This window comes from Nicotiana tomentosiformis, chromosome 1 (assembly GCF_000390325.3).
Source record: "Nicotiana tomentosiformis chromosome 1, ASM39032v3, whole genome shotgun sequence".
NCBI classification, from domain to species: Eukaryota; Viridiplantae; Streptophyta; class Magnoliopsida; order Solanales; family Solanaceae; genus Nicotiana; species Nicotiana tomentosiformis.
In genome coordinates, this window is record NC_090812.1 from 31,373,646 (window position 1) to 31,400,203 (window position 26,558).

General features: G+C 34.6%; 1 protein-coding gene across 1 annotated transcript; it reads left to right on the top strand.

Moving 5' to 3' along the window:
* Positions 1 to 215: 215 nt before the first annotated feature.
* On the top strand, positions 216 to 23,290 carry LOC104114089 (uncharacterized; the record flags this gene model as incomplete). Its single annotated transcript, XM_070193768.1, has 6 exons — positions 216 to 441; positions 3,484 to 3,907; positions 3,968 to 4,336; positions 4,748 to 4,928; positions 5,568 to 5,753; positions 23,198 to 23,290. Coding segments are annotated over 6 exons (1,479 nt in total), but the record flags the coding sequence as incomplete, so codon positions are not given.
* Between the last annotated feature and the right edge of the window lie 3,268 nt (positions 23,291 to 26,558).

Here is a 26,558-nt window from a genome sequence, read left to right on the forward strand (position 1 = left end):
AACTTGATGATTTAACAGTTTTGATAAAAGATATGAGTACTAGTAAGAAAATAACTGATATTGCCTCTACTTCAGGAAGCAAATCAGGAGCTCAAATTATTCTTACTCATATTCAAAGACCCCCTGAGATTCAGGATTTTAAATTTAAATCTTTTAATGATTTAGAAGAACTTCTTGATAAAAAGTTATCCGGTTTGAATATCAAACCTATTGATCTATCAAAAGATTTTGCTGATAAATTAGATACTACTTTTGACTATAAAAAGGATGTTTTGTCAGAGTTTAATAAACTCAGAAGTTACCCCAAAAAGAATAGTAAGTTTGCGGATAACAGATACGCTGATAAACCCAGAATGCAAACTTATTATTACAATCGTCCTACTCCTCAAGATGTTCTAATAGAGGAACGTGATTGGAATCAGTCTAATACGTCTTACAGTGGTTCCAAAATTTATGAATGGAATCTTGATGGTTTGTGTCACGACCCAATTTCACCTGTAGGTCGTGATGGCGCCCAACATTACGGCTAGGCAAGCCAACTAATAAATTAAGCATACATTGATTAAACTTTTATTCCAATAAAATAATAAAATACCAACTTCTACCAATGTGTGTGCCAAGACCCGGTGTCACAAGTGAAAGAGCATCTAGTAGATTATACAAAACTCCAAATACTGTCTGAAATAAAATAGACAGAATATAAATATCAGAAGAGATACTAGTAGCTGCAGAACAGCTCAGAAAGGCAGCTCACCACTATACCTCTGGATGACGTGGGTATGCGATGATAGGTCCTCCACTAGTACCTGTCTCAGATCCTGCACAAAAAGTGCAGCAAGTGTAGTATGAGTACGTAAACAACGTGTACTCAGTAAGTATCGAGCCTAATCTCAAAGTGGTAGAGACGAGATGGCCGACTTTGACACTCACTATAGGTCAATAACAATTGAAATAAAACTAGGATATTTAAATCAATGTGATTTACAGAATTTATTTAATCAGCGAAAATAATCAAATTCCTTCAAATGTATCAATTTTTAATATATTAATTAAATTCCAATTTATCAATTAAATCTCATTTACAGGAGTAACAATTAACTCCATAAACAAGCAAGAATAATAATTCATTAAATTTCAAAAATTTTCCAAATAATTAATTAGCTTCTCAAGCTGAAATAGATTATTTAAGTATCATGTAATTATTATTATTAAGCACGATTTCTGCCGAGGACGTACGGTCCGATCCAGAGTGTCGTGTACACTACCGAGGGACGTGCGGCGCGCTCCATAGATGCATCTATCCTGCCGAGGCGTTCGGCCCGCTCCACAAGAAAGGAGGACATTTTCTTATATGCCTCCGGAAGGACAGTATGTTTATTATATGATAAATTTGGGAGGAGAACAATTTCTTTTGACAATTAATTGATTTAAAAAGAAATCAAGCCTATGAGATTTTCATCCTTTAATATCTTTATCAAACAATTCACAATATATTTATATATATATACATCAATTAATATTAATTAATCAAAGAATACAATTTACACAAGTAATACATGCTTTGAGTCCTAAACTACCCGGACTTTAGCATTAATAGTAGCTACGCACGGACTCTCGTCACCTCGTGCGTACGTAGCCCCCACAATTAGCAACAATTATTTAATCTTAATCACCTATGAGGTAATTTCCCCCTCACAAGATTAGACAAGAGACTTACCTCGTCTTGCTCCAATTTAATCCAAGATTTTGCCTTTTCCACGATTATCCAACTCTGTCTGGCTCGAATCTAGCCAAAATAATTAAGTACAATCACTAAAAATTGTAGGGAATAACTTCTATAAGGAAATACTATATTTTTAATAAAAATCCCGAAATTAATTAAAAATTCGCCCGCGGGGGCCACATCTCGGAATCCGGCGAAAGTTATGAAATCCGACAACCCATTTAATTACGAGTCCAACCATACCAATTTCGCTCAAATCCGACTCCGAATCGATACCGAAATCTAAAAATTTCATTTCTATGAGATTTTTAAATTTTTCCAAATTTAAATCCCAAAACACTAATTAGATTGTGAAAACAATGATATATTTATGTTCATAAGCCAAATCCAAGTTAGAATCACTTACCCCAATATTTTTTCCTTGAAGATCTGCCAAAAATCGCCTCTGCTCAAGCTCAAGTTCGCCAAAAATGGCAAATGGGACGAAAGTCCTCTGTTTTTATAACTGCCCAGCAGTTCGGAACAGGGCCTCGAACAGGGCCTTGATCGCGGCATCGAGCTCGTGCCTTCGATCAGGGCGTCGAGGATTGTCTTCGATCTCAGGCTCGAGCATGGTCCTTCGATAGTGACCCTCGAGCCTTGCTCTCGATCATGGAATCGAACTGGACCTTCGATCCTGGCCCTCGTACTGGACTTCGATCAACCAGCTCGAGCCTGGATCTCGGTCATGGCATCGAGTTGAGTCTAAGGTTACGACCCTCGATCTTGGGTCTCGATCCTATCCCTCGAGCTTTGCCTTCGATCATGGCCCTCGAGATGGGCCTTCGATCATGGCTTCGATACCTAAGCTCGAGCCTGAGCCTCGTCAACTCTGGCTTGATGCCTGGGTTCGATGCCTGGGTTCGAGGTCCGGACTCGAGGTCTGGGCTCGATGACAGTCCAGAATGCCCAACAGAAGAGGAAAAATTGCAGCAGCTTTTTAAGTCAAAATTCTGATATGTTAACCATCTGAAACTCACCCGAGGCCCTCGGGACCTCAACCAAATACACCACCAAGTCCTAAAACATCATACCAACTTAGTCGAACCTCTAAATCACATCAAACAACGCTTAAACCATGAATCATACCCTAATTCAAGCTTAATGAAACTAGGAGTTTTCTACTTCTACATTCAATGTCGGAACCTATCAAATCAACTCCGAATGACCTCAAATTTTACACACAAGTCATAAATTACATAACGGAGCTATGAAAATTTTCGGAATTGGATTCCGACTCCGATATCAAAAAGTCAACCCCCGGTCAAACTTTCAACCTTTAAATTCCTATTTTAGCCATTTCAAGCCTAATTTAACTACGGACTTCCAAATAAAATTCCGATCACGCTCCTAAGTCCAAAATCACCATACGGAGCTGTTGGAATCATCAAAATTTTATTCCGGGGTCGTTTTCTAAAAACGTTGACCGAAGTCAAACTTAGAACTTTAAGGCCAACTTAAAGAATCAAGTGTTCCGGTTTCACCTCAAACACTTCCAAATCCCGAACCAACCATCCCCGCAAGTCATAAATCATTACAAGCACCTACGGAACGTTTTATTTTAGGAAACGGGGTTCTAAAAGTTAAAATGACCGGTTGGGTCATTACAGTTTGACTGATAGGCAGTTAACTATTCTTGTACATAGAATGCTTATGTATGCAACTATCTGTAAAAGTGTAAAAAAATACAAATAGGAATATTTGTAGGATGATTGTTGCAGGTTTTACTAGCCAACTTCGTGGTTGGTGGGACAATTATTTGACTATCGAAGAAAGAGCAATGGTTATTAATGCTCAAGCCACTGACGAAGGAATTGATAACTTAGGCATGGCCCTAGTGGCAAATAGAGAAGATGCCGTTTATACCCTTATTCTTACTATTTTAGAACACTTTAATGGTAGATTTACCAATCAGAATGAGACTGTCCGTACTCTTCTTAATGGCCTTAGATGTAAGACCTTAGGTGAGTTTAGATGGTATAAAGACACTTTTATGAGTAGAGTGATGGAACTACCAGAGAATAAGATTGAATATTGGAAAGCTAAGTTTATAGATGGCCTTCCCTCCTTATTTGCTGAAAGAGTTAAGAAGGTTCTAAGAGGTAGTTATGGTGAAATTCCATACAGAGATTATACCTATGGTAAGTTGATAGGAATTTGCACACAGGAAGGATTAAACTTGTGCAATGAATTAAGATTGTCCAGACAGCTTAAAATGGATAAGCTTAGGGAAAAATCCCAGTTAGGAGATTTTTTTACTCAGTTCGGTCTACCCGAGACTTCTAATCATAAGAAGAAGAAACATAAGTATCATAGATACCCAAACCAAGACAGTCCTTATAGGAGAAAGAGATCTAGATATAGATCCAAAGAAGAACGAGAAGCTAAGAAAGCCCATCGTAAGGCTACTAGATTTACCAAAAATAGGTCTAAGAGAGATCTAGCTGACATTAAGTGTTATAAGTGTGGTAAATTTGGCCATATAGCTCCGAATTGTAAGCTTCAAAAGCCGAAAACCTTAGGACTAGACGATGAGATACGTGATAAGGTTTATGGTTCGTTATACACTTCTGGATCAGAATCAGATTATTATTCTGAGTCAGAATCCGAAGCTGAAATAGATTTACTTGATTTATCTGATAGTGATAAAAATGTTGATAATACTTGTACAACTTGCAAAGGTGATACATGTGCTTGTGATGATGAATTTTATAAATTACAATCACAATTTAAAAATTTGAACATGAAAACTATTACATCTGATAATGTAATAGAACTTTTAAAGGAAGTTACTGATGAAAAACTTCGTGAAAAAATTATTAATTTGGCTGCTACTTCAGGTTCTAATTCAAGTTCTAGTTTTGTAAAATCTTTTGAAAAAGAATTTGAATATTCTCCCCCTTATTCTTTACTAGAGGTTAATAACCGTCTGTTAAACAAAAATGCAACTCCAGCAAGAGATTCTTCTTTCGATGATTTAAAAATTGAAGTTGAAAACTTGAAACGAGAGATCAAATCTCTTAAACAAATTCAAATGATTTGTGATCATAGGATTACTCAGATTGAGAAAATCAATTCTCCAGCTGAGAAATCTAATGATAAAAACAAAAGTATTTGTAATGATGATATTGAAGAAAAACCTATTAGTTTTAATCCTAAACATGATATGTTTTTGGGAATGATGCAAATTATTACTGCTCATAAATGGTATATCAAATGTACTATTCTCATTGATATTAGTTTTTCAATTACAAACATTGCCATGATTGATAGTGGAGCAGATGTTAGCTGCATTCAAAAAGGTTTAATACCTACAAAATATTTTCAAAAAACTACTCATATGGTTAGATCTGCATCCGGACATGCTTTAGATATAAAGTATAAGCTTCCTAATACGGGTATTTGTCAGAATAAAGTCTGTATTCCTCACTTCTTTGTCTTGGTAAAAAACCAGTTATATCCTCCAATTATACTTGGAACACCATTTATTAACGCCATTTATCCTTTTACTAGCATAGATTCGAAAGGTTTTACTGCTACTTATAAGGATAAAGAAATAAGTTATACTTTTGTTACAGATCCAGTAACTAAAGATATTAATGCTTTAATTGATATGAAGCAAAAACATGTTGATTCTTTACAATTAGAATTGTTTAGTATGAATATATTTGATACTTTGAATTCTACTAAAGTACAAGAAAAAATCAAATTGATTTCCGAGCAGATTGCTATTGATATTTGTGCTGAGCATCCTAGTGCTTTTTGGAATCGAAAAAAGCATATTGTCACTCTTCCATATGAAGACAATTTCTCTGAGGATGATATTCCTACTAAATCTCGACCTTGTCAGATGAACGCAGAATTAGTAGAATTTTGCAAAAAAGATATTGATAGCTTGCTACAAAAGGGTTTGATAAAACCCTCAAAATCTCCTTGGTCTTGCACAGCTTTTTATGTTAATAATGCAGCTGAAAAGGAACGTGGTGTTCCTAGATTAGTCATTAATTATAAACCCTTGAATAAATATTTGAAGTGGGTTAGGTATCCTATTCCTAATAAAAGAGATTTATTGTCTAGATTATATGATGCCAATATATTTTCAAAATTCGATTTAAAATCTGGATATTGGCAGATTCAAATATTTAAAGAGCATACTTATAGAACTGCTTTTAATGTTCCATTTGGGCAATATGAATGGAATGTTATGCCTTTTGGTTTGAAGAATGCCCCTTCAGAATTCCAAAAAATTATGAATGATATTTTCAACCCCTATCTAGATTACATCATTGTTTATATCGATGACATTTTGGTATTTTCCAAAATACTTGAAATGCATATTAAGCATTTAGATATTTTTAAAAGAATTGTTATACAAAATGGTTTGGTTATCTCAAAACAAAAAATGAGTTTATTCCAAACAAACATTAGATTTTTAGGACATTATATCTGTCAAGGAAAGATTACTCTTATTCAAAGATCGATTGATTTTGCTTCAAAATTTCCCGATGTTATTACTGATAGAACTCAGTTACAAAGATTTTTGGGAAGTTTAAATTATATTTTGCCTTTTTATAAAGATTTGTCGCGTGATTTAGCCCCCTTATATGATAGGCTAAAAAAGAATTATAAAAATTCTTGGACTGATAGTCATACTACTTTGGTTAAAAATATTAAGCAACGTGTTAAATCTTTACCTTGCTTAACCCTTGCTAATCCTGCATGGCAAAAGATTATAGAGACTGATGCGTCTAATATTGGTTACGGAGGAATTTTGAAACAGATAAATCCCAATAATAAGCATGAATATCTGATTAGAAGGTACATATTTCTTTCTTAGTTAGTTTTTCTTCTAGTCTCTCCTCTCTGGCCGTGACGATGTCCGGCTAAGAGACTTCATATCTATGTTGAGTATCTAACTTATCAGCAAAATCTTTTGATAGATCAATAGGTTTGATATTCAAACCGGATAACCTTTTATCAAGAAGTTCTTCTAAATCATTAAAAGATTTAAATTTAAAATCCTGAATCTCAGGGGGTCTTTGAATATGAGTAAGAACAATTTTAGCTCCTGATTTGCTTCCTGAAGTAGAGGCAATATCAGTTATTTTCATGCTAGTACTCATATCTTTTATCAAAACTGTTAAATCATCAAGTTTTTTATCAAGAAAACAAATCTGTTCTCCCAAAACCTTAACATATAAGCTCAAATAATTATTTTGAGAAATTAATTTATTAATTTCTGCGATGCTGACTGCAACAACATCTTCGTCAATAAATTTTTGAAATGCAGTAAAAGTAATACCTGTATTATTAGGTAAAACAAAAGGTGTTTGAGGAGGGTAAATGGCTTTAGTAATATTGCCACTCCCGTCTTTATAAGATCTTTCTAAAACTTTTATAAAAAGTGATAAATATGTGGTTATAAACCAAGGAACAAAGTACATAATTTGATTATGTAAAGCACAAGTTTCATAAAATTCTTTAGAAATATTGTTCAAATCCTCTTTACTATAAGTATCAAAAAACCAAGTTTTAAACCGGTTCCATTTATCACTGAAAAATTATTTTTGAATATAACCTCTAGCTTGTGACCCTGGACTAAAATCAATTTGGTGTGGAATCATTTAAACATCATTTGGGTCAAAATCCATCTCGGACGCAGAAGGAATATCCTTATCAGGAATATTATCATTATCCTGAACAATATTTGTCTTGGGGTTAATCTTAACCCTTTCAACTGGCTTATCACCCACTTTAGTAGAAATTGTGTGTAAAGATGCAGCACGATTTCTAGCTGGTCCATAGACTGGTTCAATAGGAGAAATATGTTGAATATCAGGCAACAGTCTATGATTGGTAAAGGAATGTCTATTATAATTAGAACTAATAGTAGGTAACAGTCTATTAGTGGAAAATGACTGTCTATTATAAGTGGAACTATTATCGTCAAACTGAATGCAAATCTTACCATCCGGATTTTGAGTAATATGAGAATACTCAGTATTACTGACAGCATCAGTTATCTGACTGGGGGATATAACCGAATCCAAAGTCCATGTAGTTGGAAAATTAATTTCCTCCCACTTAATAGGTCTCCTCGTGGTGACCTTAGACTTTGCAAAATTCGTTTTCACTAAATTAGTCTGATCAGATATATCATATAATTTACATCTGGGGTTTAATGTAGATAGCAATTTGAAATAAATCCTATACGATAAACATATAAGTTCAGAACCAAGCGCATAATTATAACCATGCATTTTTACATTTAATGTTAATGCATCAAGTATATTAACATCAGATAAAGATAATTGCAGATTGGGTTGAGTATTAAAATATACTGGGTCGTAGGCAACAGTAGATTCAATAGAACCCATTAGAGACTGTCTGAAATTCAGATTTCTAGCATCTCTAAGAGCGGCTAAAAACGTCTCTGGTAACCCTTTAAGGGTTAATGTCTTAAAAGCAATTTGTATCATACCAATATGCAAATAATTATACTGGTGTTTATAAACATCTACATCATGCTTGTTTAACAAACGAATAGTCTGTTCAGACGAATTCAAAGCTAAAGATTGCTCAGTTATTTTAACAAGTTGTTTAGAAGAGAATTTATCAAACCATCCATAATCATAGATTGTTCTAATAGGGACTTTAGGAATAGTCCATTTGTTTAACAAATCAAGGTTTTGAGGTATATCTACCTCTTCCAACCTAGTATTTTTCATACTAGTTTCTCCTAAATCTATATTTCAGAAACATATCTATGTCGAATATTTCATATCTATCTTATATATACCATGAAAGTACCTAGGCTCTCATACCATTTTAATAGAATCGAGTGGCGGGCGGTAATCCGCCATGCCTTCTCAATTAAACTAAAACAGAAATCACCGTTTGACCGGGAACCGGACTTGTTTCACACCTCTCATCTGACATTTATATGTCTGGAAGGTTTCCACCAGTTAAAGACTTCTATTTTAACATACTTGAGAATTCTTAATCTAGCTAATTCAGTATCCTTATATTTAAAGACTGGCGGTAATACGCACAATCAGTAAGGATATAAGAATTGAAATATACTTGAATTTTATATATAGTTTAATGACTGTATGGAAGGTTAAAAACCTTTACTCAAGCAAGGGGTATGTCATAATATAATACATACTTTTATTGAGCCCATGTGTCTAGCAGTTCTAACCGTGAAAGAAGATGCCCTTTTAACTCCTTTATCGGGCTGAGGTTCACGGCTGGCTAGACGAAGCCACTAAGGCAAAGCCAATAAGATCAGTGTTATATTAGACTGTACCAACCATCCTGACACCAAGTCAAAACTCTATATATAAAGTTCATTTATATTTAAATAGATGCCGTCTCTTTCATGGTTTATATAGGAGAGAAGTTAGATACTCAACATAGATATGAAGTCTCTTAGTCGGACATCGTCACGGCCAGAGAGGAGAGACTAGAAGAAAAACTAACTAAGAAAGAAATATGTACCTTTTGGCCAAGATGCAAGGCCCTGAAGATAAAGAACTGAAAACTTTATTTACATGTTTCTGAAATAAAGTTATACTTTATATCTATCTTATACTATACTCTATATATATATATATATATATATATATATATATATAAAAGCTTATATTTATACTATATTATACTATATATACATCTTAAGATATACTAAGTATACTAGATATACTAGATATATATATAGTATAGTATAGTAGATATACATGTATATATAGTATATCTTAAGATGTATACTATCGAATATGGCTTATATACTATGTATATATAGTATAGTATAGTATAGTATAGTATATATATACTATATATACAATTTAATATATATAAACTATATTCGATATACTATATATATATCTTAAGATATACTATACTATATATACATCTTAAGATATACTATATATACTATACTATATATACCCTTAAAGGGTTACCAGAGACATTTTTGGCTGCTCTCAGAGATGCCAGAAATTTGAATTTTAGACAGTCTCTGATGGGTTCTATTGAATCTACTGTCGCCTATGGCCCAGTATATTTTAATACTCAACCCAATTTGCAATTATCTTTATCTGATGTTAATATACTTGATGCATTAACATTAAATGTGAAAACGCATGGTTATAATTATGCGCCTGGTTCTGAACTGATATGTTTATCATATAGAATATATTTTAAATTACTATCTACGTTAAACCCCAGATGTAAATTATATGATACATCTGATCAGACTATTCTAGTGGAAACGAATTTTGCAAAGTCTAAGGTCACCACGAGAAGACCTATTAAGTGGGAAGAAATTAATTTTCCAACCACATGGACTTTGGATTCGGTTATATCCCCCAGTCAGATAACTGATACTGTTAGTAATACTGAGTATTCTCATATTACTCAAAATCCGGATGGTAGGATTTGCATTCAGTTTGACGATAATAGTTCCACTTATAGTAGACAGTCATTTTCTAATAATAGAATGTTGCCTACTATTAATTCTAGTTATAACAGACATTCCTTTACTAGTCGTAGACTGTTGCCTGATATTCAACACATTTCTCCTGTTGAACCAGTCTATGGACCAGCTAGAAATCGTGCTGCATCTTTACACACAATTTCTACTAAAGTAGGTGATAAACCTGTTGAAAGGGTTAAGATTAACCCCAAAACAAATATTGTTCAGGATAGTGATAATATTTCTGATAAGGATATTCCTTCTGCGTCCGAAATGGATTTTGACCCCAATGATTCTTAATGATTCCACACCAAATTGATTTTAGTCCAGGGTCACAAGCTAGAGGTTATATTCAAAAAGAATTTTTTACTGATAAATGGAACCAGTTTAAAACTTGGTTTTTTGATACTTATAGTAAGGAAGATTTAAACAATATTTCACAAGAGTTTTATGAAACTTGTGCTTTACATAATCAAATTATGTATTTTGTTCCTTGGTTTATAACCACATATTTACCACTTTTTATAAAAGTTTTGGAAAGATCTTATAAAGACGGGAGTGGCAATATTACTAAAGCCATTTACCCTCCTCAATCATCTTTTGTTTTACCTAATAATACAGGTATTACTTTTACTGCATTTCAAAAATTTATTGATGAAGATGTTGCTGCAGTCAGCATCGCAGAAATTAATAAATTAATTTCTCAAAATAATTATTTGAGTTTATATGTTAAAGTTTTGGGTGAAAACGTTAGTTTTCTTAATAAAAAACTTGATGATTTAACAGTCTTGATTAAGGAGATGAATACGAAAAAGACTTTGACTGATATTGCCTCTTCTTCAGGAAGCAAATCAGAACCTCAGATTGTTGTTACTCATATTCAAAGACCTCCTGATATTCAGGATTTTAAATTTAAATCTTTTGGAGACTTAGAAGAACTTCTTGATAAAAAGTTATCCGGTTTGAATATCAAACCCATTGATTTATCAAATGATTTTGCTGATAAATTAGATTCTACTTTTGACTATAAAAAGGATGTTTTGTCAGAATTTAATAAACTCAGAAGTTACCCCAAAAAGAATAATAAGTTTGCAGATAGCAGATATGCTGATAAACCTAGAATGCAGACTTATTATTACAATCGTCCTACTCCTCAAGATGTTTTAATAGAGGAACGTGATTGGAATCAGACTAATACGTCTTACAGTGGTTCCGAAATTTACGAATGGAATCTTGATGGTTTGACTGATAGGCAGTTAACTATTCTAGTACATAGAATGCTTATGTATGCAACTATCTGTAAAAGTGTAAAAAATACAGATAGGAATATTTGCAGAATGATTGTTGCAGGTTTTACTGGCCAACTTCGTGGCTGGTGGGACAATTATTTGTCTGTCGACGAAAGGGCAATGGTTATTAACGCTAAAGCCGTTGACGAAGGACTTGATAACTTAGGCATGGCCCTAGTGGCAAATAGAGAAGATGCCGTTTATACCCTTATTCTTACTATATTAGAACACTTCAATGGTAGATTTACCAACCAAAATGAAACTGTTCGTACTCTCCTTAATAGCCTTAGATGTAAGACTTTAAGTGAGTTTAGGTGGTATAAAGACACCTTTATGAGTAGAGTGATGGAACTACCAGAAAATAAGTTTGAACATTGGAAAGCTAAGTTCATAGATGGCCTTCCCTCTTTATTTGCCGAAAGAGTTAGAAAGGTTTTAAGAGGTAGTTATGGAGAAATTCCTTATGCAGACTATACCTATGGTAAATTAATAGGAATTTGCACACAGGAAGGATTAAACCTGTGCAATGAATTAAGATTGTCCAGACAACTTAAGATGGATAAGCTTAAAGAAAGAAACCAGTTAGGGGACTTTTGCGCCCAGTTCGGTTTACCCGAAACTTCTACTCATAGGAAAAAGAAACATAAGTATCATAGATACCCCAACCAAGACAGTCCTTATAGGAAAAAGAGATCTAGATATAGATCCAAAGAAGAACGAGAAGCCAAGAAAGCACATCGCAAGTCTACTAGATTTACCAAAAATAGGTCTAAGCGAGATCTTGCTGACATTAAGTGTTATAAGTGTGGTAAATTTGGCCATATAGCTCCAAATTGTAAGCTTCAAAAGCTGAAAACCTTAGGACTAGAAGATGAACTACGTGATAAGGTTTATAGTTTGTTATATACTTCTGGATCGGAATCTGATTATTATTCTGAATCAGAATCCGAAGCTGAAATTGATTTGCTTGATTTATCTGATAGTGATAAAAATATTGATAATACTTGTACAACTTGCAAAGGTGATACATGTACTTGTGATGATGAATTTTATAAATTACAATCACAGTTTCAAGACCTAAACATGAAAACTATTACTTCTGATAATGTAATAGAACTTTTAAAAGAAGTTAATGATGAAAAACTTCGTGAAAAAATTATTAATTTGGCTGCTAGTTCAAGTTCTAATTCAAGTTCTGGTTTTGCAAAACCTTTTGAAAAAGAATTTGAATATTCCCCGCCTTATTCCTTACTAGAGGTTAATAACCGTTTGTTAAACAAAAATGCATCTCCAGCAAGAGATTCTTCTTTCGATGATTTAAAAATTGAAGTTGAAAACTTAAAACGAGAGATCAAATCTCTTAAACAAAATCAAATGATTTGTGATCATAGGATTACTCAGATTGAGAAAATCAATTCTCCAGCTGAGAAATCTAATGATAAAAACAAAGGTATTTTTGAAAATGATATTGAAGAAAAACCTATTAATTTTAATCCTAAACATGATATGTTTCTAGGAATGATGCAAATTATTACTGCTCATAAATGGTACATCAAATGTACTATTCTCATTGATAATAGTTTCTCAATTACAAACATTGCCATGATTGATAGTGGAGCAGATGTTAGCTGCATTCAAGAAGGTTTAGTACCTACGAAATATTTTCAAAAAACTACTCATATGGTTAGATCTGCATCCGGACATGCTTTAGATATAAAGTATAAACTTCCTAATACGGGTATTTGTCAGAATAAAGTCTGTATTCCTCACTTCTTTTTCTTGGTAAAAAACCAGTTATACCCTCCAATTATACTTGGAACACCGTTTATTAACGCCGTTTATCCTTTTACTAGCATAGACTCGAAAGGTTTTACTGCTACTTATAAGGATAAAGAGATAAGTTATACTTTTGTTACAGATCCAGTAACTAGAGATATTAATGCTTTAATTGATATGAAGCAAAAACATGTTGATTCTTTACAATTAGAAATGTTTAGTATGAATATATTTGATACTCTGAATTCTACTAAAGTACAGGAAAAAATCAAATTGATTTCCGAGCAGATTGCTATTGATATTTGTGCTGAGCATCCTAGTGCTTTTTGGAATCGAAAAAAGCATATTGTTACTCTTCCATATGAAGATAATTTCACTGAGGATGATATTCCTACTAAATCTCGACCTTGTCAGATGAATGCAGAATTGGTGGAATTTTGCAAAAAAGAGATTGATAGTCTGCTATCAAAGGGTTTGATAAAACCCTCAAAATCTCCTTGGTCTTGTACAGCTTTTTATGTTAATAACGCAGCTGAAAAGGAACGTGGTGTTCCTAGATTAGTCATTAATTATAAGCCCTTGAATAAATATTTAAAATGGGTTAGGTATCCTATTCCTAATAAAAGAGATTTATTGTCTAGATTATATGACGCCAATATATTTTCAAAATTTGATTTAAAATCTGGTTATTGGCAGATTCAAATATTTAAAGAGCATACTTATAGAACTGCTTTTAATGTTCCATTTGGGCAATATGAATGGAATGTTATGCCTTTTGGTTTAAAAAATGCCCCTTCAGAATTCCAAAAAATTATGAATGATATTTTCAACCCTTATCTAGACTTCGTCATTGTATATATCGATGACATTTTGGTATTTTCCAAAACACTTGAAATGCATATTAAGCATTTAGATATTTTCAAAAGAATTGTTATACAAAATGGTTTGGTAATCTCAAAACAAAAAATGAGCTTATTTCAAACTAACATTAGATTCCTAGGACATTATATTTGTCAGGGGAAGATTACTCCTATTCAACGATCGATTGATTTTGCCTCAAAATTTCCCGATGTTATTACTGATAGAACTCAGTTACAAAGATTTTTGGGAAGTTTAAATTATATTTCACCTTTTTATAAAGATCTGTCACGTGATTTAGCCCCCTTATATGATAGGTTAAAAAAGAATTATAAAAGCTCTTGGACTGATAGTCACACTACTTTGGTAAAAAATATTAAACAACGTGTTAAATCTTTACCTTGCTTAACCCTTGCTAATCCTACATGGCAAAAAATTATAGAGACTGATGCGTCTAATATTGGTTATGGAGGGATATTAAAACAGATAAATCCCAATGATAAACATGAATATCTGATTAGATTTTATTCTGGTAAATGGTCTGAAGCCCAGAAAAAATACGCTACTGTGGCACATGAAATGTTAACCATAGTAAAATGTGTTTTAAAATTTCAGGACGACTTATACAATCAAAAGTTTTTGATAAAAACTGACGCACAATCTGTTAAATATATGTTTAATAAAGATTTTAAACATGATGCCTCAAAAATGATATTTGCAAGATGGCAAGCTCAATTAGCCCCTTTTGATTTTGAAATACAATATAAAAAGGGAATTGATAATTCTCTGCCAGATTTCTTATCTCGTGAATATTTACAGGATGGAACCCCCTGGGGTAGGGGAAGAGGTAGAGGTTGGGGAAGATCATCCCCACAGTCCAAAGGAAGGTCATCACCTTCGGGATCGTCATACGGATCCTCATCAAACTCCCCAGTTATACAAATGGGAAGAAGGAGTTTAGTCAATGAGAGGATATCTCTCAGAGAAGAATCATCGATTGGACCATCCGTCCATCTGGAAGATATTCCAGAAGATAGTCCGTTATACGCACATTTGCAGGCATATTTGACTGCTCAAAAACAGAAAGATACTTCTGTTAAGCAAAGTAATACTTTTGCTTCCATTACTAAAGATGACAATGATGATATCAAGTCATACGAGAAAGTGCCAAAAAGAGAAATGATATTTCTCTTAGAAAATTCTGACATTCAGAGAAAAGAAGAACCATGGAAGATATTCCAAAGGTATTTGATAAATGGGTTATATTATCCGGGTGAGTCATACAAAACCCGTTCCTACTATGAAACGATACTGACCAGTACTGGAAGTGCAGATTTTCAGCACTTTTCTGGGTATAGCACAGACGAGAACGTTTATAACTTCTCGAAGATTATAATTAAACAGATTATATCTGTTGAAGACTGGGGTATATCCACAATGAAGGAAAGGCAGATAAGCCTTAACAAAAATAAAATGAATTTTACTTATTGGGATTATATCCAAGCTTTTGATAAAGTATTATACTACAATAATGATAGACACAAACATACTTGGTTTATAAAAGTATGTGCAAAGATATTTGCAACAACTGTTCCTAATTGGTTTCTAAACTGGTGGTCATACCACGGTCCAACAATAAAGATTTTACCAGATCCATTTCTCATGTTATACAAAGAATGGATAAAAATTTCTCCTTTTATTAACGATTTATACCACGCAGATCATATCTGCTACCCAGAAAAAATTAACCAAATATATTTCTTTCTGGAATTTTCTATCCCTTGGATACACAAATGGAATCCAGAAGTCGGATTCACTGAAGAACAAGTCCCCTGCTTATATAGGACTTTTTACAACAATTTTTGGGACAAGTTAATGAAGAAGGATCCCAAAACAAAGACCTTATATGGTCAAGAGCTCTTGGATTCAATCGAGATGAAGATCCAAGAATATTCCAGTAAACCTCAGAAAGAGGTAATTGATGACAGTTCAGTGAGGCATATTGCCAGAAGGATCTCCTTTCAAGAAGGAGATAAAACAGAGATGATTAACAGTTACTTGGAAGAGGTTAAAAGAAATTTACTGTCTTCCATTAATCAATATGAAAAGTCAGATACGTCAATGCAAAGTGAAACAAGCAACGATGATATTGCTGAAGATTCTCAGCCCATTGAAGCAGAAAGGATATTATCTGAAGAAGACTTACATGATACAGAAGAATTCATCCGCAAATTGAAAAAAGCGGAAAAGAAACCAGCACAGTGAAACAGCTGGACCCCACTCAAACAGTGAAGCCGCCGGACCTACAGCATAGTGAAGCCGCCGGACCCACTCGAACAGTAGATACACTGTTCATCAACAGTAAATACACTGTTTCTACAGTAGAAACACTGTTACAGGGACCCACGGGGACCCACTTTTACTGTTCATAGATTCCTTTTCTTTTTCTATTTATAGAAGTCATTCGTTCATCTTCGGGGCAGACGTCAAGACTCCCTCTCTCTAGAACTCTCTCTCTCTCTCTCTAAGTGTAAGTAAAGAGTTAGTTTGAAATTTGTAGATTGTAATAGAAGAACAAATAAATAAAAGTTTTCAGTTCTTCATCTTCAGGGCCTTGCTTCTTGGCCACAAGGTACATACTTCTGTCTTTCTTAGTTTAGATTTTCTTCTAGTCTCTCCTCTCTGGCCGTGACGATGTCCGGCTAAGAGACTTCATATCTATGTTGAGTATCTAACTTCTCTCCTATATACACTATGAAAGCGACGGCATCTATTAAAATATAAATGAGTTTTATATATAGAGTTTTGACTTGGTGTCAAGATGGTTGGTACAGTCTGATATAACACTACTCTTATTGGCTTTGCCTTAGTGGCTCCGTCTAGCCAGCCGTGAACCTCAGCCCGATAAAGGAGTTAAAAGGGCATCTTCTTTCACGGTTAGAACTGCTAGACACATGGGCTCAATAAAAGTATGTATTATATTATGACAGACCCCTTGCTTGAGTAAAGGTTTTTAACCTTCCATACAGTCATTAAACTATATATAAAATTCAAGTATATTTCAATTCTTATCCTTACTGATTGTGCGGATTACCGCCAGTCTTTAAATATAAGGGTACTGAATTAGCTAGATTAAGAATTCTCAAATATGTTAAAATAGAAATCTTTAACTGGTGGAAACCTTCCAGGCATATAAAAGCCAGATGTGAGGTGTGAAACAAGTCCAGTTCCCGGTCAAACGGTGATTTCTGTTTTAATTTAATTGAGAAGGCATGGCGGATTACCGCCCGCCACTTGATCCTGTTAAATGGTATATATAGTATATCTTAAGATGTATATATAGTATATAAATCGAATATAGCTTATATATAGTAAGATGTATATATATCTATATATATATATATATGTATATCGAATATATCGAATATAGCTTATATATCTTAAGTTGTATATATAGTATATACTATACTATATTATAATATATATACATCTTACTATATATATTATTTATATCTTAAGATGTATACTATCGAATATGACTTATATACTATGTATATATAGTATAGTGTGTGTATATATAAGATGTATATATAGTATAGTGTGTGTATATATATATATCTTAAGATGTATATATAGTATATCTTAAGATATATACTATCGAATATGACTTATATACTATGTATATATAGTATAGTGTGTGTGTATATATATATATATATATATATATATATATATATATATCTTAAGATGTATATATAGTATATAAATCGAATATAGCTTATATATCTTAAGATGTATATATAGTATAGTATAGTATATATATAAGCTTATATATATCTTAAGATGTATATATATACTATAATATACTATATATATACTATAATATATATACATAGTTTATAAGTCATATTCGATAGTATACATCTTAAGATATACTATATATACATCTTACTATATATATATATATATATAGCTTATATATCTTAAGATGTATATATATCTTAAGATCTACTATACTATACTATATATATATATATATATATAGTATATCTTAAGATGTATATATAGTATATTTTAAGATGTATACTATGTATATATAATATAGTATATATATATTTTAAGATGTATATATAGTATATAAATCGAATATAGCTTATATATCTTTATTACTATTTTTTTCTCTAACTTCTATAAAAAAAAATTAAAAATAGAAAGTTTCTGTTGGGCCCGTTTAGGCCCGGGACCGGCCCACTTAACCCGGGACCGTTAGTTCGTGGTCCCGGTCCCGAGCCGGTTCCAGCAATAAGCCCGTGAAGCCCGGGATCGTTTAGGACCGGACCGCATAGGACCGGCCCATTTAGGACCGGGCCCGCGAAGCCCACTTAGGATCGGGCCCGGCCCACTTGCCACCCTTAGTTGGGTGCTTGTTTTAGTCCGTAAAGAGACTTAACAAGTCTACATACCTTCTTTTCTTTACCTGAAACCACAAACCCTTCAGGTTGTTCCATGTAAATTTCTTCCTCCAACTCTCCATTTAAGAAGGTCGTCTTAACATCCATTTGATGAATTTTCAAGACCATACACTGCAGCTAATACTACTAACATCCGTATGGACGTAATTCTTGTAACCGGAGAGTATGTATTTTTCTCTTAAAAATCCATCATCTTTGATTTTTCTCTTAAAAATCCATTTAGAACCCAAAGGTTTATTTCCAGGAGGAAGATCAACCAATTCCCATGTATGGTTGTTCAATATGGATTCTATTTCACTATTGACTGCCTCTTTCCAAAACAATGATTCGGAAGAAGTCATAGCTTCTTTAAATGTTTGAGGCTCATTCTCCAATAAGAAAGTCACAAAATCTGGTCCAAATGAAGTAGACGTTCTTTGACGTTTACTACGTCTTGGATCCTCCTGATTACATGTACTTTCTTTTGTTTCTTCCCGAGGTCGTTTAGATCCTTCACCAAACGACTCACATTCCTTTTTATACGGATATATATTTTCAAAGAACTCAGCATTATCTGATTCTATAACCGTATTATTATGAATGTCGGGATTTTCTGATTTATGAACCAGAAATCGATATGCTTTACTATTTGTCGCATATCCTATGAAAACACAATCAACGGTTTTCGGTCCTATCTTTACCCTTTTGGGTTTAGGAACTTGCACTTTTGCCAAACACCCCCACACTTTAAAATAATTCAAGTTGGGCTTCCTTCCTTTCCATTTTTCATATGGAATGGATTGTGTTTTGCTATGGGGCACTCGATTTAATATTCGATTAGCCGTAAGAATGGCTTCCCCCCACAAGTTCTGTGGCAAACCAGAACTTATCAACAACGCATTCATCATCTCCTTTAATGTGCGATTCTTTCTTTCCGCAATCCCATTAGATTGGGGCGTGTAAGGGGCTGTTGTTTGATGAATAATTCCATATTCTAAACATATTTCTTCAAAAGGAGATTCATATTTACCACTCCCTATCACTTATCATTTTTACTTTCTTGTTAAGTTGCGTTTCAACTTCATTTTTGTATTGCCTGAATGCGTCTATTGCTTCATCTTTACTATTCAGTAAGTAAATATAGCAATATCGAGTACTATCGTCAATAAAAGTTATGAAATACTTCTTTCCACCGCGAGATGGTATTGACTTCATATCACAAATATCTGTGTGAATTAAGTCTAAAGGATTTGAATTCCTTTCAACTGACTTATAAGGATGTTTAACATACTTAGATTCCACACATGTTTGACATTTTGATTTTTCGCATTCAAACTTAGGCAGTACTTCCAAGTAAATCATTTTTCGCAAGGTTTTATAATTGACATGACCCAAACGTACACGCCATAAATCATTTGACTCAAGTAAGTAAGAAGAAGCTGAAATATTATTATTGTTTTCCACAACCATTACATTTAGATTGAAAAGGCCCTCGGTGAGGTAACCTTTTCCTACAAATATTTCATTCTTACTTATGACAACCTTGTTGGACACAAAAACGCACTTAAAACCGTGCTTAACAAGAAGTCCAGTAGAGACTAAATTCTTTCTCATTTCGGGAACATGAAGGACATTGTTCAAAGTCATGACCTTGCCAGAAGTCATTTTCAGAAATATCTTCCCATATCCTTCAACTTTTGCTGTTGAAGCATTTCCCATATAAACTGTCTCTCCGGGTCCAGCAGGAGCATAAGTAGCAAAAACTTCTCTAACTGCACAAACATGGCGAGTGGCTCCAGAATCAAACCACCACTGTTTAGGATTTTTCACCAAGTTACATTCAGAAAGCATGGCACACAAGTTATCAACATCATCATGCTTTACTACCATGTTTGCTTGACCCCTTTTCTTGTCTTTCTTCGGAGCACGACACTCCGTAGATTTGTGTCCGATTTTTCCACAGTTGTAGCAGTTTTTACTGAACCGCTTCTTGCTTGGGTTGTATTTCGGAACAGAAGCCTTCTTCCTCTTTTTGTTATCTTCAACAATATTTGCTCCCATTATTGTTGAATTTCCACGGCCTCTCCTTTCAGTAGCTTTATTGTCCTCTTCGATTCTCAACCGAACAATGAGATCTTCAAGGGACATTTCCTTTCGTTTGTGTTTCAAATAATTTTTGAAATCCTTCCACAACGGAGGCAACTTCTCAATCATTGCTGCTACTTAGAATGCTTCATTGATGACAAGACCTTCAGCAAGTAGATCATGAATAATCACTTGCAATTCCTGGACTTGGGTAATAACAGACTTGCTATCTACCATTTTGTAGTCCAAATATTTTGCGGCAACGAATTTCTTCATCCCGGCATCTTCAGTTTTATATTTCTTTTCAAGCGCATTCCACAATTCTTTTGACGTCTCCACGCCATTGTATACATTATACAGATTATCATCCAGTCCACTAAGAATATAATTCTTGCATAAAAAATTAGAATGCTTCCACGCTTCAATCACGACAAAGCGTTCATTCTCTGGAGTTTTATCTGGCAGATCAGGAACATCTTCCTTGATGAACTTCTGTAGACATAACGTAGTTAAGTAGAAGAACATCTTCTGCTGCCAGCGCTTGAAATCAATCCCGAAAAATTTTCCGGGTTTTTCTGCCGGTACCAACGCCTGTGTTCGGCTTGTCGATGCGTTGGTAGTCACCGTCGGAACAACTTGGTTTTCGCTTCCAGTCGTCATTTTTTCTGTAAAAGAATGACACAAACAAACGTTTAATAAACGTTTCAAACTGGAGTAAAAATCATGTAGATTTTAATCTCCAACAAAACGCCACGAAGGCTTTACTCTCCAAAACGGGAGTATACAAAACCACAAAGGTTTTAGTTTGCAGAATAATAAGAATAACACAAATACAGAAATAAATATTAAATTCCTTAAGATTGTTAGTCCCGCCAATATTACTGTATTTATAAATAATAATTCTGGGAAATATAAGTTATCGTAATGAAACAATAATTAATTCGAGCCCACTGAATTCACAGTGTTTCCTTAAGGAATTTAATCCCCTCCTAGTACCCAAGGTTATGGATTATTTCCTCCCAGGATAGAACGAATCACACACTGGTGTAGCGGTACTTCAAACCCCAGTGTTTCAGCGAACACAAAGTTCGGTAGCAAATCACACTTACAGTTGCTTTGTTTGAAGTTAAAACAATGCAGAACAAAGGAGTAGAAACTCAGAAAATCATATGAAAATGCTGAGAGGAAGGAGTGCAATGTGTAGCCAAAGTTGAGCGTTTCAGTTTGGTGTGTTTCTTCAACAGCTGCTGCACATATTTATAGCAGTCAGCTTTGAAGATGAACGACCCTCCACCCTCCATGGTGGAGCATGCACTAGCTTGTTTGTGGAGCAAGCAATAAATTTGGTCCAAAAAATTAATCAATCAATCATTTGACCGAATCCGAAGCCGAGCGAGCGACGACGACGACGGCGCGAGGCTTGCTTTCTTCTTAACTCTTTAAGAGCTACAAGAAGAGCAATTATATATATATACCTACCAAAAATATTTTCCTCTTTCAATATGGGACAATGTCTCATTGTCAAGAGGGGGAAACTTAAAATTTTACTCAAAAATTTTATTTTTCCCTCCATTTCCCATTCACCCTCATTTTAAGATTATTTCATCTTAAATAACAAAAAACCTCAACAGTATTTCCCTCTTACACACCCTTAAAAAAATATTAAATATGAAAAGTTTTTGACTGTTTACTGTTATTTATGTCTTAAGTTTTTGACTATTTAAAGCGAATTCTTTTGTTTGCTTCATTGCCGTGATAAGTGAATAACGATACTATCCTCATTGTCTTTTGACATGTCAACATGGATGCTCTGTTTTTACTAGTTTGTCGCACCTTTTTTTAGTACAAATTTACTGTAACTAATTTGACAAAAAAAGAAAAGGAAGTGTTTTACCCAATTAGAGCAGGATACCAGTTAGAAGTTAATCAAGTTTGATGGAGTATGTCTGATTGTTTGTTCACCAATTAGGTTTTAACTGTATGCTCGCGTCCTTTTGTTTTATACGCTGTGTAAATTCTGGAAACGTACGTACGTATATATATGGGGCTGCAATGCAAAATGCTAGTGCCTAGTTGCATATGCGATTGGAATTGAAACTCCTCTTTGTATATAGCTAACTGCGTGCTAAAGATTGAATTTGTTTCTGAATCGTTATTCAAAACTTGAAATTTAGAGGCACTATTTCCATCATTGACTGATTATATATTACTTGTCCATCGTTATTCAAAACTTGAAATTGGAGAACAATCATTAAACTAACTACATAGGAGGAACACTGCATATAAAAATAAAAGTTTGAATTTTATTTCATGATAAGCTGAATCAAAGATACCTACGAACAGAAACTACTTGGAAATTCATAGATAGAAACTAAAACTAAAATAACTACAGCTAGAATTTTAATGAATCTTAAAGAATAAGAATATGTGATCAATAAGATATAAATCCAACGTAACAATCAATGATATTGTTAATTCTTCTCTCCTTTGTCTCCTTTAGGTGGAGATGGAACAGGTGGATACATGTATGGCCATAGACGATGATAGAAAAAATTATGATGAAAACCAGCAGCAGGCATTGGAGGATGAATGAATGGCCATAGATGAGGATGTAGCCACGGATGTGGATGAAACCATGGATGGTACCAATCTAAGTCTTTATTTTGTATATTAGCCGCACCTTCATGTGAGGATGAATTTGTGGCGTCCATCCCATAAATTAAGGAAGAAAAGTTTCTTCCTTTGATTGGCAACCATCTTCTCTTTTGCATTGTCAAAAATGGTAGGCTGCAGAAGGAAAATGTCAAATTGTTAGGCGGAAGAAAGAAAAAATTTGCATTGCAAATTTTCAACCAATCCTTCATTCTGATTGGTTGAAGAGGTAGGCTATTTCTCCTATAAAAGGAGAGCTTCGGCTTCTTCATTTCAACACACAGAAAGAGAAGCAACACAATAGTTGCAGAGGGTATTTCTCAGGCATTGTGAGAAATAGATTGTGTAGAGGAAAAAGAGAGAGTGAGCGATATTGTAGTGAGGTAGGAATATCAAAAGAGGGTTATTTCTTTTGAATGTTGTAGTGATCTTTGGAGTATTTTACTCGGACCTACAAAGAGTAAAATTCTTTGCTATAGTGATATTAGTTGCTCGTCTCGGGGCCGTGATTTTTTCCCTTATTCAAAAGGGATTTTCACGTAAAAATCTTGGTGTCGTTGTCATTCTTTTATTCTTGTTAACTACCGTATGTCGGTGCTACATTATTATTTCGCTTTAAGTACCGTAAATATTATTTATGTGGGGATTTATTCCCAACAACTAGTATCAGAGCACATTTTCTGTTCGTTCACAGAAATACTATTCACTGTCGGTAGTACTATACTCGGTGAAAAATAAAAATGTCCGGTGTAAAGTACGAGATATCAAAATTTAACGGAGATAGCGGTTTCTCAACATGCCAAAGAAGGACGAGAGATCTGCTCATCCAACAAGGATTACACAAGGTACTAGATGTTGATGCCAAAATGCATGATACCATGAAAGCTGAGGATTTGGCTGACTTGGATGAAAGGGCTGCTAGTACAATCAGGTTGAACTTATCAGATGATGTGGTAAATAACATCATTGATGAAGACACCGCACGTGGCATTTGGGGAAGGTTGGAAAGTCTATACATGTCCAAAACGCTAACAAATAAATTGTACCTGAAGAAGCAGCTATACGCCCTACACATGGGTAAAGGTACAAATTTTTTGTCACATTTAAATGTGTTTAACGGACTAATCACACAGCTCGCCAATCTCGGAATGAAAATCGAGGAAGAAGATAAAGCCATCTTGCTGTTGAACTCGTTTCCATCTTCGTACGATAATCTGGCAACAATCATCCTGCACGGTAAGACTACCATTGAGTTGAAAGATGTCACATCGACTCTTTTACTCAATGAGAAGATGAGAAAGAAGCCTGAAAATCAAGGACATGCTCTCATCACAGAAGGTAGAGGCATGAGTTATAAAAGGAGTTCGAACAACTATGGTAGATCCGGAGCTCGTGGGAAGTCTAAGAACCGGTCCAAATCAAGAGCTAAAAATTTCTACAATTGTGATCAACCAGGTCACTTTAAAGGAGATTGCCCAAATTCAAGGAAGGGCAAAAGTGAAACTAGTGGCTAGAAGAATGACGACAACACAGCCTCCATGGTGCAACACAATGATAATGTTGTCCTCTGTATAAATGAGGAAGAGGAATGCATGCACTTATCAGGTCCAGAGTTGGAATGGGTGGTTGATACAGCAACATCTTACCATGTCACACCGGTAAAAGATCTTTTTTTTGCAGATATGTAGCAGGTGATTTCGGCCTTGTGAGAATGGGTAACACAAGTTACTCAAAGATTGCGGGGATTGGTGATATTTGTATCAAGACAAATGTCGGATGCACATTAGTTATGAAGGACGTGCGACATGAACCTGATTTGCGGATGAACTTGATCTCGGGAATTGCTTTAAACCGAGATGGATACGAGAACTATTTTACAAATCAAAAGTGAAGACTCACCAAGGGATGATTGGTGATTGCAAAGGGAGTTGCTCATGGCACATTGTACAGGACAAATGCAGAAATATGCCAAGGTGAATTGAACGCGGCACAAGATGAGATTTCTGCAGATTTGTGGCACAAAAGAATGGGTCATATGAGCGAGAATGGATTGCAGATTCTTGCCAAGAAATCACTCATTTCTTATGCCAAAGGTACAACGGTAAAACCCTATGACTACTGTTTATTTGGTAAGCAGCATAGAGTCTCATTTCAGACATCGTCTGAAAGAAAATTGAATATACTTGATTTGGTATATTCTAATGTTTGTGGTCCAATAGAAATTGAATCGATGGGCGGTAACAAATATTTTGTTACTTTTATTGATGATGCTTCACGAAAATTATGGGTTCATATTTTGAAAACCAAAGATCAGGTGTTTCAAGTTTTCTAGAAGTTTCATGCTATGGTGGAAAGGGAGACAGGCCAAAAGCTAAAGCATCTCCGAAGTGACAATGGAGGTGAGAACACTTCAAGGCAATTTGAAGAGTACTGTTCTAACCATGGGATCAGACATGAAAAGACAGTTCCTAGAACCCCACAACACAATGGCGTAGCCGAAAAGATGAACCACACCATTGTGGAGAAGGTGAGAAGCATGCTCAGAATGGCTAAATTGCCTAAGTCATTCTGGGGTGAAGCAGTTTAGATAACCTGTTACTTGATCAATAGGAGTCCATCAGTTCCGTTGGCGTTTGACATCCCAGAGAGAGTTTGTACCAACAAGGAGGTGTCCTACTCGCATGTGACGGTGTTCGGTTGCAAAGCCTTGCACATGTACCAACTGAGCAGAAAATAAAGCTGGATGATAAATCTGTTCCTTGCATATTCATCGGATATGGAGATGAAGAATTCAGATACAGATTGTGGGATCCCGTAAGGAAGAAGGTCATCAGAAGCAGAGATGTAGTCTTTCGAGAAAGTGAAGTTGGAACTGCTGATGATATGCTAGAGAAGGCCAAGAATGGTATTATTTCTAACCTGGTTACTATTCCTTCTACTTCTAACAATCCCACAAGTGCAGAAAGTACGACCGACGAGGTTGACGAGCAGGGGGAGAAACCTGGTGAGGTTATTGAGCAGGGGGAGCAACCTGGTGATGATGTCGAGCAAGTGGATCACCCTACTCAGTGAGAAGAACAACCTCAACCTCTGAGGAGATTAGAAAGGCCAAGGGTAGAGTCATGCAGGTACCCTTCGATGGAGTATGTCCTCATCAGTGATGAGGGGGAGCCAGAAAGTCTTAAGGAGGTGATGTCCTATCCAGAAAA